Genomic DNA, 13,302 nt, shown 5'->3' with positions numbered 1-13,302 from the left:
TGTTACCTGCAGAAAAAGATTAAAAAAAACTTCAGAGAGCTGTTGTATGGATGGTGTCTCTGAAGTGCATTTGAATTCAGAACAGCTAAAGTACAATTGTGTTCCACCTAAATATCAATATACTGTAGGCCATTCAAGCAATGGGTGTAATGGGCATATATCGGTTCATTCAAACCTGATGCTTCAGTTATTGGTAGGTGCCGGAAAGTTAAACCCCCTATGGGTTACTTCTATATCTCCAGCATTTTATTAATGAGATCTCTAAAATCCTGGCTCTTCACCCCCTATGCATATTATTGTACTCCAACACAGGTTTTCCTAAAGTGGATCAGAAGCAACTCTACTTTGTCTCTAGCCGGTTTGTGTAAATATATGATTCTTCCATCTTCTATTTTCTGTCATTTCTTCACTTGCACAAGACCATTCTGCAAATCAATAGTCCATGCTTCATATCTCCCAATATATACTTCCTGCTCAAAGAATTTATTATTCAAAAAAAAGCTTTACCTACCTGTGCAAAATGCATTGTGAAATTTCCTTGCAGGATAACTCAAAGCCTCATAAGCAAAGGGCGTTTCTGGTTTACTGGAACAGTAGGGGGTTTATTTACTAAAGCTGGAGAGTCCAAAATCAGACTCCCTTCTGCATAGAAACCAATCAGCTTCTAACCTCAGCTTGTTCAATGAAGCTTTGGCAATGAAACCTGGAAGCTGATTGGTTTCTATGCAGAAGTGAGTCTGATTTTGCACTCTCCAGCTTTAGTAAATAAACCCCTATGTGTCTAGCAGAGTCCTGGAGTGAAGGCCGTGTACATGGTAGAGTTTGAGAGCCGGGTTCCATCTTGTATTGTTGTCTCCACTACAGCAATCTTCCAGTGTTCCTTCTATCTTCTGATGCATGGGAAGAATTCAACTTCTTCAATATTAATATGACTTCATTAGCTTGTCACCAATATTAGTACATTGTGACTCAAGTCAGCATGCTTTGATAGTAGAGATTCAGGTGACTGCCTTGTGATCAGCCAACAAAGTAAACAATGTAAAGTATATTAAATGCCAAAGTTAGCTTTATTACTTTTGGGAGTACAAAAGGGTTGGTCCTGTTCAGGGGCGGACTGACCATTTGGAAACTCGGGCACTGCCCGAGGGCCCGGAGTCAGTAGGGGGCCCCATGAGATGCCCATGGTACCTTTTTCGTAGGCTTTGTTGAGTTTGGGCAAGGACACAGAAGCCCCATGATCCCCTATTGCCCGGGGATCCCATGAGTTGTCAGTTCACCCCTGGTCCTGTCTTAGAAATTACTGCATTACGAGCAGGATTGGGAGAAGGGATGGGCAGGAGCTGCAACCACCCCTGGCGCAGCAGCAGATCAGTGATTGGCAACTTCATGTTGGCTCTGAGAGCTGCTCTCACACCGCACTCCAACATGCCCACTCTTTATCCCATCTGCTCACAACTGACATAAAAAAACACACCCTGCATGCACAACTACCTTCTAGCTGCAGGAAAGCACGCAGTTGGCCATGAATATGCAGTGCACACACTGTGCTGACCATGGGCAGCTGGAGAAAAGGGTCAAAGAACAGGTGCAGTGTGGTACACCCATTGTACCTCATGCATTAGCAGTGGGATAGGAACACCATTCCTCATTCTTCCCTGGGTGCTGGATGAACCTGTCCCAGTACTGATTACAAGTATAACCAGGTCCTCTGTTACTGAAGTTCTGCAGGACATTCATTGACTGTAATGTAAAGTATTAAGTTCCTTTATTCTGCCACAAGATGGGAATGATGAGTACGCTGCCCCCCCCCCCCCGAACTACTATTAAGCAACAGGAAGGGCGGGGTTATAGTTGCCGGGCTTCATCAGGGGGATTGCACCAGTATGGAGGAGAGGAGAGAGGAAGGGACTGGGCCACCTTCTTCACAGTCAGCTACCAACCTCACAGTACCAGTGCACCGCTCAGGGCTCCTACCAGGTTTGATGACAGTGATCTCCTGGCGCACCACTCTGTGTTCCCGCAAGGTTCTGTCATCAGTGTCCATCAGTGGGGGATTGGCCCTCTTGTGAACCTTATGCACTGGCTTGTGCTACCACTTACCAAGATGCCATCAATGACACAAGGCCCTGCAGACATCGCATCAGCTGTTTTCACCATCTATCCAGCTGCCACAGGTGATGCAGTGCCTCTAGTCCACTGGGCGGTTATAATTCCGCTGTCGCTGGGTTGCCACGAGCCATAGCCAGGAAAGCACATGGAATTCTGTGCAGAACACTGAGGATCATGGGAACTGAAGTCAGCAGCCAAAGAATGGGACTTCATAGACCCTTTACACTACAGTTCCCATAGAACACTGAGGCAGAGGGGGAGTGGTGGAATAGTTTTTAATAGACTGCTGTAGGAATTTCCTCCTCTGTGTGCCGAGGGAACCGATGACAGCACATCTGCAGAGTACTGAACACACAGCTGAAAGGCCAGACCAGAGGAGATCAAGCCTGAGACCTGAAGGCATAGACACCATGGCAGCGCAGCATAGACCATAAAGATCGCATCTGCACCGTTGCTGCAGGGAGCATCCTCTTACCCTCTACTTCTCACCAATGATCACCAGAATCATTCTGTGGAGAGACTGAGGGGACCTCCTTCCTACAGTCGCACCACAGGGACTGGTGAGATGGTACTGTCCATTGTTCACACTGACAGTAAGGACTGAATTATTGGAGACAGGTTATTAAGTATACTGCACATAAACTGCACCTGTGCCACATCTATACCGCACCTTTACTGCATCTTTATCACCCCAAAACTGCGTGCTGGTTTACTAAAACTGTCTTTAAGTGCACCAACGCTTCTTAAAGGGCCCCAATGATAGCTGTCAGAAGACCATCATCATGCCCCTCCAGTAAAACCAATCTGAAAGTCCCCTTTGTTCTCATCTCCCATTTCCTTCATTCCTATGGACAGTGCGCATCCAGTCAGTCCAGGCCTAGCATAGTCGCCATTAGTTCCTGTGTTCAGTAAATCAACATTTATTGCTGCTCACCAGTGAAATTTAGGTGACATTTCTACTGTTTATGCTGATTTGAGTTACTAAACCTGGAGTACTCAGAATTTGGTGCAACTGTGCATGGTAGCCAATCAGCTTCTAACTTTTGCTTGTTCAGTTAAGCTTTGAAAATAAAACCTGGAAACTAAATGGTTCCTATGCAGAGCTGCACCACATTTTGCACTCTCCAGTTTTAGTAGATCTCTCGCAAGTGTCATCTTATGCCTAATCTTTATTACTAATCACCATGTTTGCTAAATTGTGTTATTTATTATCATTGTTATTCCATTTCTATGCTTTGTTACCAACCATATCAGGTGACAATATAATTTGTTTGCTTTTACTAACTATTCGGTGCCTGTTTTCTTTGAAATAGTATTACTACTAGGTACTAAATATTACTTCCACAGATTTTCTGTGATATTGCTTTGTACACTCAACCTAGTGTGTCAGAGGGGACGAAGTTCTTAAGGAGGTTGAGGCAAAGAACTTCTCATCCTAACCAGCAATTACTATGGGGGTAGCGCTACATTTGGATAGAGAAAAGTTTAGAAATTCTATGAAGATGGTAACATACATTACAGTCCGAAAGTACAACCTCTGTACTATCTCTTTCAATAAGAAACAACTAAGCAGTGCAAGGTGCTACCTAAACCATCAGTCAATTCATGTCCACTCTGGTAAAGCTAGTGGTAGTTGGTCACTTTCAATTGTATCTATTCTGTAACGTTTAAGACATTTCACCATCATCCAAACAGCACCTACAGTTGTAATGAATGTTGGGAACATACCCTGGTACTCATAGAAACACGGGTAACTCTGTCACCTTAACCACTTGCCCTCTTGAGGATTTACCCCCCTTCCTGACCAGGCCATTTCTTGCGTTACGGCGCTGCATTACTTTAACTGACGATTGCAAAATCATGCAACGCTGCACTCAAATGGAATTTACATAGTTTTTTTCCACAAACTGAGCTTTCTTTCAGCGGTATTTGATCGCCTGTGTGATTTTTATTTTTGCGCTATAAAAAAAAAAGGACCAACAATTTTGAGAAAAAAACAATATTTTTGACTTTTTTCTATTAATGTCCAGTACAAAAATTTTAAAATCAAATTTCGTCATAAATTTAGACCAATGTATTCTGCTACATGTCTTTGCTAATAAAAATACACACTTGGTGTCATGACATCCCCAGTGACACCAATACAGTGATCAGTGCTAAAAAGAAGCACTGATACTGTACTAATGGCACTGGGCAGGAAGGGATTAACATGAGGGGCGATCAAAGGGTTAACTGTGTGCAGGGAGTGTTTTACTAGGGGGCCGTGTCAGTGTGCAACAAAATAGTCCTCCTCCCTGTTGGAGATGCTCGGTAATCACCACGCGCCGGTGGGTAATCACCAGCTGGGACCCGGTGATTGAAAGTCACAGCCATGAATGACGGGGCGGGTAGTGTATGCGTACCGCTTGCGCGGGCCCCCTACCTGAAAATGCAAAAATCACATATATATACGTGATTTTGCACACCCCTGCCACCCTGTAGCAGTATATCTGCTATAGGGCGGTGGGAAAGTGGTTAATCCAATCACAATAAAATGTGTCAAGCCAGACGCTGTTTGTCAAAGAACATGACAGCAGTGAAAGATTGTGAGCAACACTGTTCTAACTCACATTATATAATTACTATGGTGCTACTGTGTCTGGGGTTCATCGTTGGAGTGAATGAATGAATTGAAGTCCAATATTTGTGGTAGAAAAAGTAAACAACATTATATGTGGATGACACATGGTTTTAAAAGTTACCACCTCAGTTTTGATAGGGTTGTTTTGGTTTGACATAGATTGGTCTCCTTCACATCTATCAGGGTAGGCCCTAAAGCAGCGGCGTAGAGAAGGGGAGGGTCAGGGGGGTTCAACCCCCCCCCCCCAGAGCATTCATTAATGCAGCAGCAGCTAGGCTACAGTAGCTGTGGGACTAACCGCTGTGAGAGCCGAACAGTCTGTGTCCTGTCACAGCTGCAACATGTCTCCTACCTGTTGCTTCAAATACATGCCCCAAGGACTTGGGGGATCCCGAGTGTGTCAGCAGGGAGGGACCTATGAGGAATCTTTAGATACTCATTGGCTAAGGAGGCAGCATTGGGCGCTGCTGTCTGCAGCCTTCCGCTGTCCTCAGCCAATGGGTATACAAAGTGCACTTTGCCTTAGGGCGGCCTAGATGGTGGGGGTGGTAAAATGCCTCTTCAGAGCCAATTAGCAGTCCCAAGGAAGAGTCCCATCTAAAGGGATGCTTGGGCTGCTCTCCACTTCAATGAGGGCAGAGAAGGCAGAGGTGAAGATCACCAGAGGGGTATGGTAGTAGGTGGAGAAAACTAGTTCCCAGGGAATCAGCCTCTCATCCTGAGCCTGGTGCTGTCTGGAGCTCCATGAGGACCAGAGGAAAGCAGACCTTGTATGTATGTATGAGCCACTGAGTTGTAGGAGACTACACTCCCTCCCCTTGCTGGTGTTCACTGGCTGATGCCTATCCACTACCTTGGGGTAAGTGTGAGCTGGTGGTCCTCTCTGATCTGTGTATATGTCTGAGTCTTGAGCCCAGTGCCATCTGACTGTAACTTTGGGTATTGGGGGTCACCACTGTGTAATAATGTGTATTAATGAGGGTCACCCCAGTGTAAGCTCTGATTGTGTGCACCCGCCTATGTACTGTGTACCACGTGATCATACATGGGGGTCCCCTCTGATCTCTATGTAGATAGAGTGCATTTACTACAACTCATCCCTGATCAGGTTTGTATGCTTTGCTGTCCTTTGCTAAATCTGGGGTTCCTAATTTGTTATATGGGGCTCCGTTCTCATAGATGTAGTCCTGCGTTGCACTTTTTGTTCTCCACTTTGCCAGAAGGGCAACCTGTGCATCTCAATAAGGAGCCCTATGCATGGCAGAAGCTCATGTACACTTTTGGCTTCATTGAGGGCTTGCACACATATGAAGTGTGTCAAAGAACGTGTGCTTTTTTGTCCATTCCCACATGTTACATTTTAGGGAAGCCCTTTACCCCTGGTTCACATTTGATTGGCCTCCTGTACCCCGGGAAACGAAAGGGAAGAAATCCCTGCACTTCTTTGGAAACCGCAGTCCGCATGGGAACCGAGGTTCCCAGTACGGTTGCGATTTCCAGTGCGGGCGGCATTCCATTAGAATTAATGACCCCCCCTTCCACGGGTTCCACATTGCTCTGAGTGGGTGGTGCTGTTGCAGGTATTTTTGTGCGGGTCCCCTTCTTCCGCATTAGGCACTGCATGTTCTCCTCTTTTTTATCTTGTTACTCCTTACACAAGATCGTTTCATACTATTTTACCATTTTCCTCAGTTCTTCTCATCAGCTCTTACCTGATCACCGCCAGATAATTTCTGCACTAACAGAGTACTTTTTCCATTAGCAATTGTTCCCATCTAAGGATCAAAGGTAGATAAATGTCCCATGCCACAAGATTTCAAGTCCAAACTGTTTTATTTTAAAGCCAATGTGTTTTTCAGGGGGTCAGTCTATGCCCCCATTACTGGGGTGTAGGGAAATGTATAACATGAAAAGCCAAAACCTTTCTAGTTGACATAATCTGAAAGAAACTGATTGTAAACCAGTGCTGGGGCAAATGACTTCAGCTTCAAATAGTTTAAAGGATTTCATCATTTCAACATAGTCAAGATGAGCCAATCACTGCTTTCTTTACACCTCTCCTTCCCTCCATGGTACATGTCTTTGCAACTCTGTACCCTTTAAAGTGACATTAAAACCTATTTTTTTTTTAAAAAATGAAAATAACAAACATGTTATACTCACCTGCTCTGTGCAGTGGTTTTGCACAAAACAGCCCCGATTCTCCTCTTCTGGGGTCCACCACCGACACCCCTGGCCCCTTCTCTTTGGCAGATGCCTCCATGGAAAGCTGCATTTCATGGGGGCACCTGTGTGGGCCAGCTACCGAGCCACCCTATCTGCGTCTATTCACACAGAGTAGGAGGCTCGGACTCGCCCCCCATTCCCTCGGCACAGCATTTGATTGACAACAGAGGGAGCCAATGGCTCCTGCTGCTATCACTCTGCCCAGGTAGGAGAGAGGCAGCAGCCAGAATTTCTGCTCTCATGCACATTGCTGGATTGGATCAGGCTCAGGTAAGAATAAGGGGGGCTTACATTATTTTTTTTTATTTTGATAATTACCTAATTATTTAGGTATTTGGGTGAGGTAAAACTACAAAAATGACTTAACAAAATGAACAAAAATAAAATGGTTACATATGAACAGTAAAAAGAAAATCAATTTTGAAAATAGAGAAGCCAAGAAGGGAAGAAGGGCATAATGAAAATGAATCAGGGTTACTGAGTGTTAATAAATTGTTAAGTAATGGGTAAGTAAAGGTAAAGAAACACCACAAATAAATGTTCTGGAATCAGAATATTTAGATTTTTATTCTTTTATTAGCTTACAAATCAATCAAAGATACTAAGACATTATCGTTGACAGTCTGCATAGCTAACAATGGCCACAGCTTGTTTATGTCAGTGTGAAATGTTTGGTGTTCAGGTTCTGGAAGCAGATTTGTGGTTGGCGATCTCTATGTGCAGAGGACTGTCCCAACATTTGAGGTATTTAACCAGTACATAGGTGACATTCTGAAATATGTTTCTAAGTTCTGTTTCCTATCTAAGGACCCATTAATGCAATCTTTTTATATGCCCTACAACCCAGGATCACAGCGTAATAAAAGCAGATGAAAACTAGTTGAAGTAATCATCTATGAAGCTCTTGACACCAATGTGCTGCGTTAGAAAGAAGTGCATTTTGATTTTGACAAATTTTTTTGGTAAAAATGTGTATTACCTTATGGTCAATAGCAACACATGGAAACACACTGAAAAAGCACTGAAAACACAAAATGCATTTAAATTAGTGATTTTTTTTAATTAAAAGTCACATGGTACATGTCCCAGGAAGAAAATTAATGGAAAACTCACTCAAAACTCACACAACCTGCTGTTTGCCTTGCATTACATTTTAATGTTACACATTATAATTGTACTAAAACATCTTATGTTCTTTCATTAAAACAGCTGTGAACTTTCTAACACAATGGGGTGAATGGGGTTTAAAACTTCTTTTCTTTATAAGCTGTACAGAACACAACCGAATCAAAATCAACAAGATCAGTCTCAGCCTTCCTTTGGGAAACCTCCAAATGGGTGATAACAAATCCCTCGTCACTGAGCATACTTCTCAAGTAGCTTTCATTACTCTTTACAAAATGGAACTTCTCTCCCCCAACCGTATAGAATGTGCCATTTAGAACTCCATAATACATCACATGCCCTCCAGGTTTTAGAAGCTTTGAGAATCTCCTGAAATTTCTTGTAAAATCTTCAAGGTCTTTACTGATGGCTTCCAGAAAACTAAAGAACACCAGGCAGTCAGCTTGTGGTAGCCCAACTGGGTCTGTGAGATTTTCTTTGTTGAGATCGAATTTTACAACATGTGCAATTGCCGTCCTGAGTCCAATTTCCTTGTCCTCACATTGGTCACTGGAAGGAAAAGGCACATCCCTTGTCATGTAAAGCATTCAACTGATATTGTGTGATCATTGAGCATATTAAGTCTGAGCTGGTGAATGCCGCTAACATTTCTGAGCTGTGGAAGAGCCTTCCAGGTATCAGTGGGAGAGGAGTGTCAACTCCATCTATTTACCATAGAGATGAAGCGCTTACAGTTATCCACTAACCACCAATGCTGAGTGGAGGACAGAAATATTCCAGCCAGCTATTAGTCACCAATGCTGGGAAGGGAGGGGATGCTTCTAGTTCCAGCCAGCCACTGACTGCTAATGCTGAAAGGGGTTTGCTCCAGCCAAACACAAACCACCAATGCTGGGGGGGGGGTTATTATTCCAGCCAGCCACTACCCATCAATGGGGGAGGTGTTTTTATTGCCAGCTCATGACCTCCAATGTGTGTGCTTGTGTGTGTGTGTGTGTGTGTATGGGGTTATTGTTCCAACCAGATATTAACCACCAATGTTGGGGGGGTATTTTTACAGCCAGCCACTGACCACCAATACCTCTAACCAGAATATTTTTGTTTTAACTGTTGCTTGTTGCTAAGTAGCTACTGACTATTTTATGAAGTTCTTCTGTAACCCCCTGACTGCTGGAAGATTATATTCTCTTCATGACCAAGCCATTTTTTGCTATTCGGAACTGCGCTACTTTAAATGACAATTGAGCGGTCATGCAATACTGTACACAAATGACATTTATATAATTTTTTTTTCCACACAAATAGAGCTTTCTTTTGGAGATATTTAATTACTATTGTGATTTATTATTTTTTTAATATATAAAATTAAAAAAGACTAAAGATTTTGAAAAAAAAAATGTTTTTTACATTTTGCTATAAATTTAGACCAAAATGTATTCTGCTACAAAATGTCTTTGGTAAAAAAAAATCTGAATATGTGTATATGAGTTGATTTGTGTTAAAGTTATAGGGTCTACAAATGACGGTATATATACTAGAGATTTTCTTTATTTGTTTTTTGTTGTTATACTAATAATGGTGGCGATCAATGACTTATAGTGGGACTGTGATAGTGCGGTAGGCAATCTGACACTAGCTGACACTGAGTGGGAACTGACTAACTGCCACTGACATCACCAGTGACACTAATACAATGATCAGTGCTAATAAATATTCACTGTCACTGTACTAATGACACTGGGCAGGAAAGGGTTACCATCTGGGGCAATCAAAGGGTTAACTGTGTGCCTAGCAAGTGTTCATGAGTTTACTGTGTCTCGATTTTACTAAGGGATGTGACAGTTTTTATTCCCTGGCATAAAACATCCCCGCTGTCAGTAGAGAGATCTGTGTTTACCAACACAGATCTCTCTCTCCTGTCATCTGCTCCACCGATCGGTGGGTCCTGGCCAATGATCCATGGCTGGGACCCGCCTGTGCTGATCAGCATGTGCTGGAGCCAGTGACAGCGCAGCCGGGTTGGCTAGCAAACGTGTGTGCACCCCCTACCCGGAAATAAACTATTACTTACATACACATGTACTGTATGTATTTACGTGTGTCTGTCTGTGTGTGTGTGTGATTCTGCACAGCCGGCCCGCACTGTAGCAGTAAAACTACAGTGCACAGTCTGCAAGCGATTATGGTAGACTGAAAAGCATATGTAATGGACGAGCTTCATTTAAAAAAAAATATTATACCAAGTATTGTATCTGTTAGACTCAGGTTTTATTTAGCCATGCCCTTTAATACCTTTCCGCTGTTAGAGCAATCTGGCCACACCCACAATTTGGCATGGTGCTCTGTGCCTACTGCTTTGTTAAACAGAATGGTTTTTTTAATGTACATGTGTAGGTGGGTGGAGTGTGGCATGGTTCTCCCTTATTCCGGACTCACGAGGGTCCAGTTGATGATCTTGTACAGGAGCCCATTGCATTCAGAAATCACCCCTACGCCCCCTCTACCCCTACACTTGTTTTTCCTCTCCTTTCAGTTCTCTTCTCCTCTCTTTCTCTCCTTTCTTCCCCCATTCTCTGTTCCCCTCTCTACCTGCTCTTTCAACTCCACTTCTTTCCCATTCTCTCCCTCTCCTCTCCTCCACCTCTTTTGCTGGGTATCACATGCTGCATACCCAAAAAGATCCCTCTATCATTATTACATTTGAGGTTAGTGAAGTATTAGAGCATTATGAACATCATTTTTTCCCTCATATTATCACCTGATTTACAAGTCTTCTAACAGCTGAAACTACTAAAATAATACAAATGTTTTAAAAATAATGTCTGGTCCTCCTCGCAATACTACTAGATCATCACACAATGCATTCAGCCTGACTCAGACAGAAAACTGACAGATACTTCACCTCTGTCCTTCCGTTTCTGTCACAAGTGTACAGGTGTGCGACCAATCAAATGCTCCGGTTCGGCTGTTCATCCATTTTTTCACTTCTACAATACAGTGGTCAGAAGGTTTGAGAAGGATGATATCTCTGAAATATTTTTGTGCTGAATAGAGATGGTGAATGATGGGTCCAATGCTCATGTCAATCAACACGTCTCCTTTAATGTCACCTGCAGCAAACAAATAAAAAAAAACTTCAAAGAGAGCTGTGGTATGGATGGTGTCTCTGAAGTGCATTTGAATTCAGAACAGCTAACCTGATGTTTCAGTTATTGGTAGGTGCCGGAAAGTTAAACCCCCTATGGATTACTTCTATATCTCCAGCATTTTATCAACGAGATCTCTAAAATCCTGGCTCTTCACCCCCTATGCATATTCTTTTACTCCAACACTAAGTTAAAGTATCTACAGGTTTTCCTAAAGTGGATCAGAAGCAACTCTACTTTGTCTCTAGCTGGTTTGTGTAAATATATGATTCTTCCATCTTCTATTTTCAGTCATTTCTTTACTTGCACAAGACCATTCTGCAAATCAATAGTCCATGCTTCATATCTCCCAATATATACTTCCTGCACAAAGAATTTATTATTCAAAAAAGAGCTTTACCCACCTGTGGAAAATGCATTGTGAAATTTATTTGCAGGATAACTCAAAGCCTCATGAGCAAAGGGCATTTCTGGTTTACTGGAGCAGTATGTATCTAGCAGAGTCCTGGAGTGAAGGCCGTGTACATGGTAGAGTTTATGAGAGCCGGGTTCCATCTTGTATTATTGTTGTCTCCACTACAGCAATCTTCCAGTGTTCCTTCTATCTTCTGATGCATGGGAAGAATTCAACTTCTTAAATATTAATATGACTTCATTAGCATGTCACCCAATATTAGTACATTGTGACTCAAGTCAGCATTCTTTGATAGTAGAGATTCAGGTGACTGCCTTGTGATCAGCCAACAAAGTAAACAATTTAAAGTATATTTAATTCCAAAGTTTTCTTTATTACTTTTGGGAGTACAAAAGGGTTTATCCTTTCTTAGAAATTACTGCATTACAAGTGGAGTCGGGACATGGGGTGGGCAGGAGTTGCAGCCACCCCTGGCGCAGCAGCGGGGACAGGGGGCCCCTCATTGCAGGCACGCTCCAGATCAGTTATTGGTATCTTCATGTTGGCTCTGAGAGCGGCTGCTCTCACTCCACAATCCAACATGCCTACTCTTTATCCCATTACAGCTGACATAAAAAAACACACCCTGCATGCGCAACTACCTTCTAGCTGCAGGAAAGCACGCAATTGGCCAAGAATGTGCAGTGTACACACTGTGCTGACCATGGGAGGAGGGAACCGATGACAGCACATCTGCAGAGTACTGAACACACAGCTGAAAGGCCAGACCAGAGGAGATAAAGCCTGAGACCTGAGGGCATAGATACCATGGCAGTGCAGCATAGACCACAGAGATCACATCTGCACTGTTGCTGCAGGGAGCATCCTCTCACCCTCTACTTCTCACCAATGATCACCAGAATCATTCTTTGGAGAGACTGAGGGGACCTCCTTTCTACAGTCACACCACAGGGACTGGTGAGATGGTACTGCCCATTGTTCACACTGATAACAAGGACTGAGTTACTGGAGATAGGTTATTAAGTATACTGCACCTAAACTGCACCTGTACCACACCTATACCGCACTTTTACTGCATCTTTACCACCCCAAAACTGCATGCTGGTTTACTAAAACTGTCTTTAAGTGCACCAACGCTTCTTAAAGGGCCCCAATGATAGCTGTCAGAAGACCATCATCATGCCCCTCCAGTAAAACCAATCTGAAAGACCCCTTTGTTCTCATCTCCCATTTCCTTCATTCCTATGGACAGTGCGCATCCAGTCGGTCCAGGCCTAGCATAGTCGCCATTAGTTCCTGTGTTCAGTAAAACAACATTTATTGCTGCTCACCCGTGAAATTTAGGTGACATTTCTACTGTTTATGCTGATTTGAGTTACTAAACCTGGAGTACTCAGAATTTGGTGCAACTGTGCATGGTAGCCAATCAGCTTCTAACTTTTGCTTGTTCAGTTAAGCTTTGAAAATAAAACCTGGAAACTGAATAGTTCCTTTTATTATTATAGAGTATTTATATAGCGCCAAAGGGTTTGCTCAGTGCTGTACATTAGAATGTGGGACAAGACATGAGACAATACAGTAGCAAAACAATACATGATACACAAGGGTTAGAGGGCCCTGCCCTTTCGAGCTCACAGTTTAGGAGATGCAGAGCTGCACCA

The 13,302-nt window shown here is 43.1% G+C and overlaps 1 protein-coding gene across 1 annotated transcript; it reads right to left on the bottom strand.

The window, feature by feature from the left end:
* Positions 1 to 7,511: 7,511 nt before the first annotated feature.
* Positions 7,512 to 11,846, bottom strand: LOC149450943 (nicotinamide N-methyltransferase-like). The gene is made up of 3 exons (XM_089691262.1): positions 11,631 to 11,846; positions 10,983 to 11,190; positions 7,512 to 8,629 (listed from the first exon to the last, which is right to left on the bottom strand). The coding sequence occupies exons 1-3, from the start codon at positions 11,779 to 11,781 to the stop codon at positions 8,200 to 8,202; spliced, it is 789 nt and encodes a 262-aa protein (XP_089547388.1). The 5' UTR covers positions 11,782 to 11,846; the 3' UTR covers positions 7,512 to 8,199.
* Between the last annotated feature and the right edge of the window lie 1,456 nt (positions 11,847 to 13,302).

This window comes from Staurois parvus, unplaced genomic scaffold (genome assembly GCF_062004578.1).
Source record: "Staurois parvus isolate SC_StPar_1 unplaced genomic scaffold, SC_StPar_1.0 ptg000558l, whole genome shotgun sequence".
Lineage (NCBI taxonomy): Eukaryota > Metazoa > Chordata > Amphibia > Anura > Ranidae > Staurois > Staurois parvus.
This window is presented reverse-complemented; position numbering and strand designations above follow the sequence as displayed.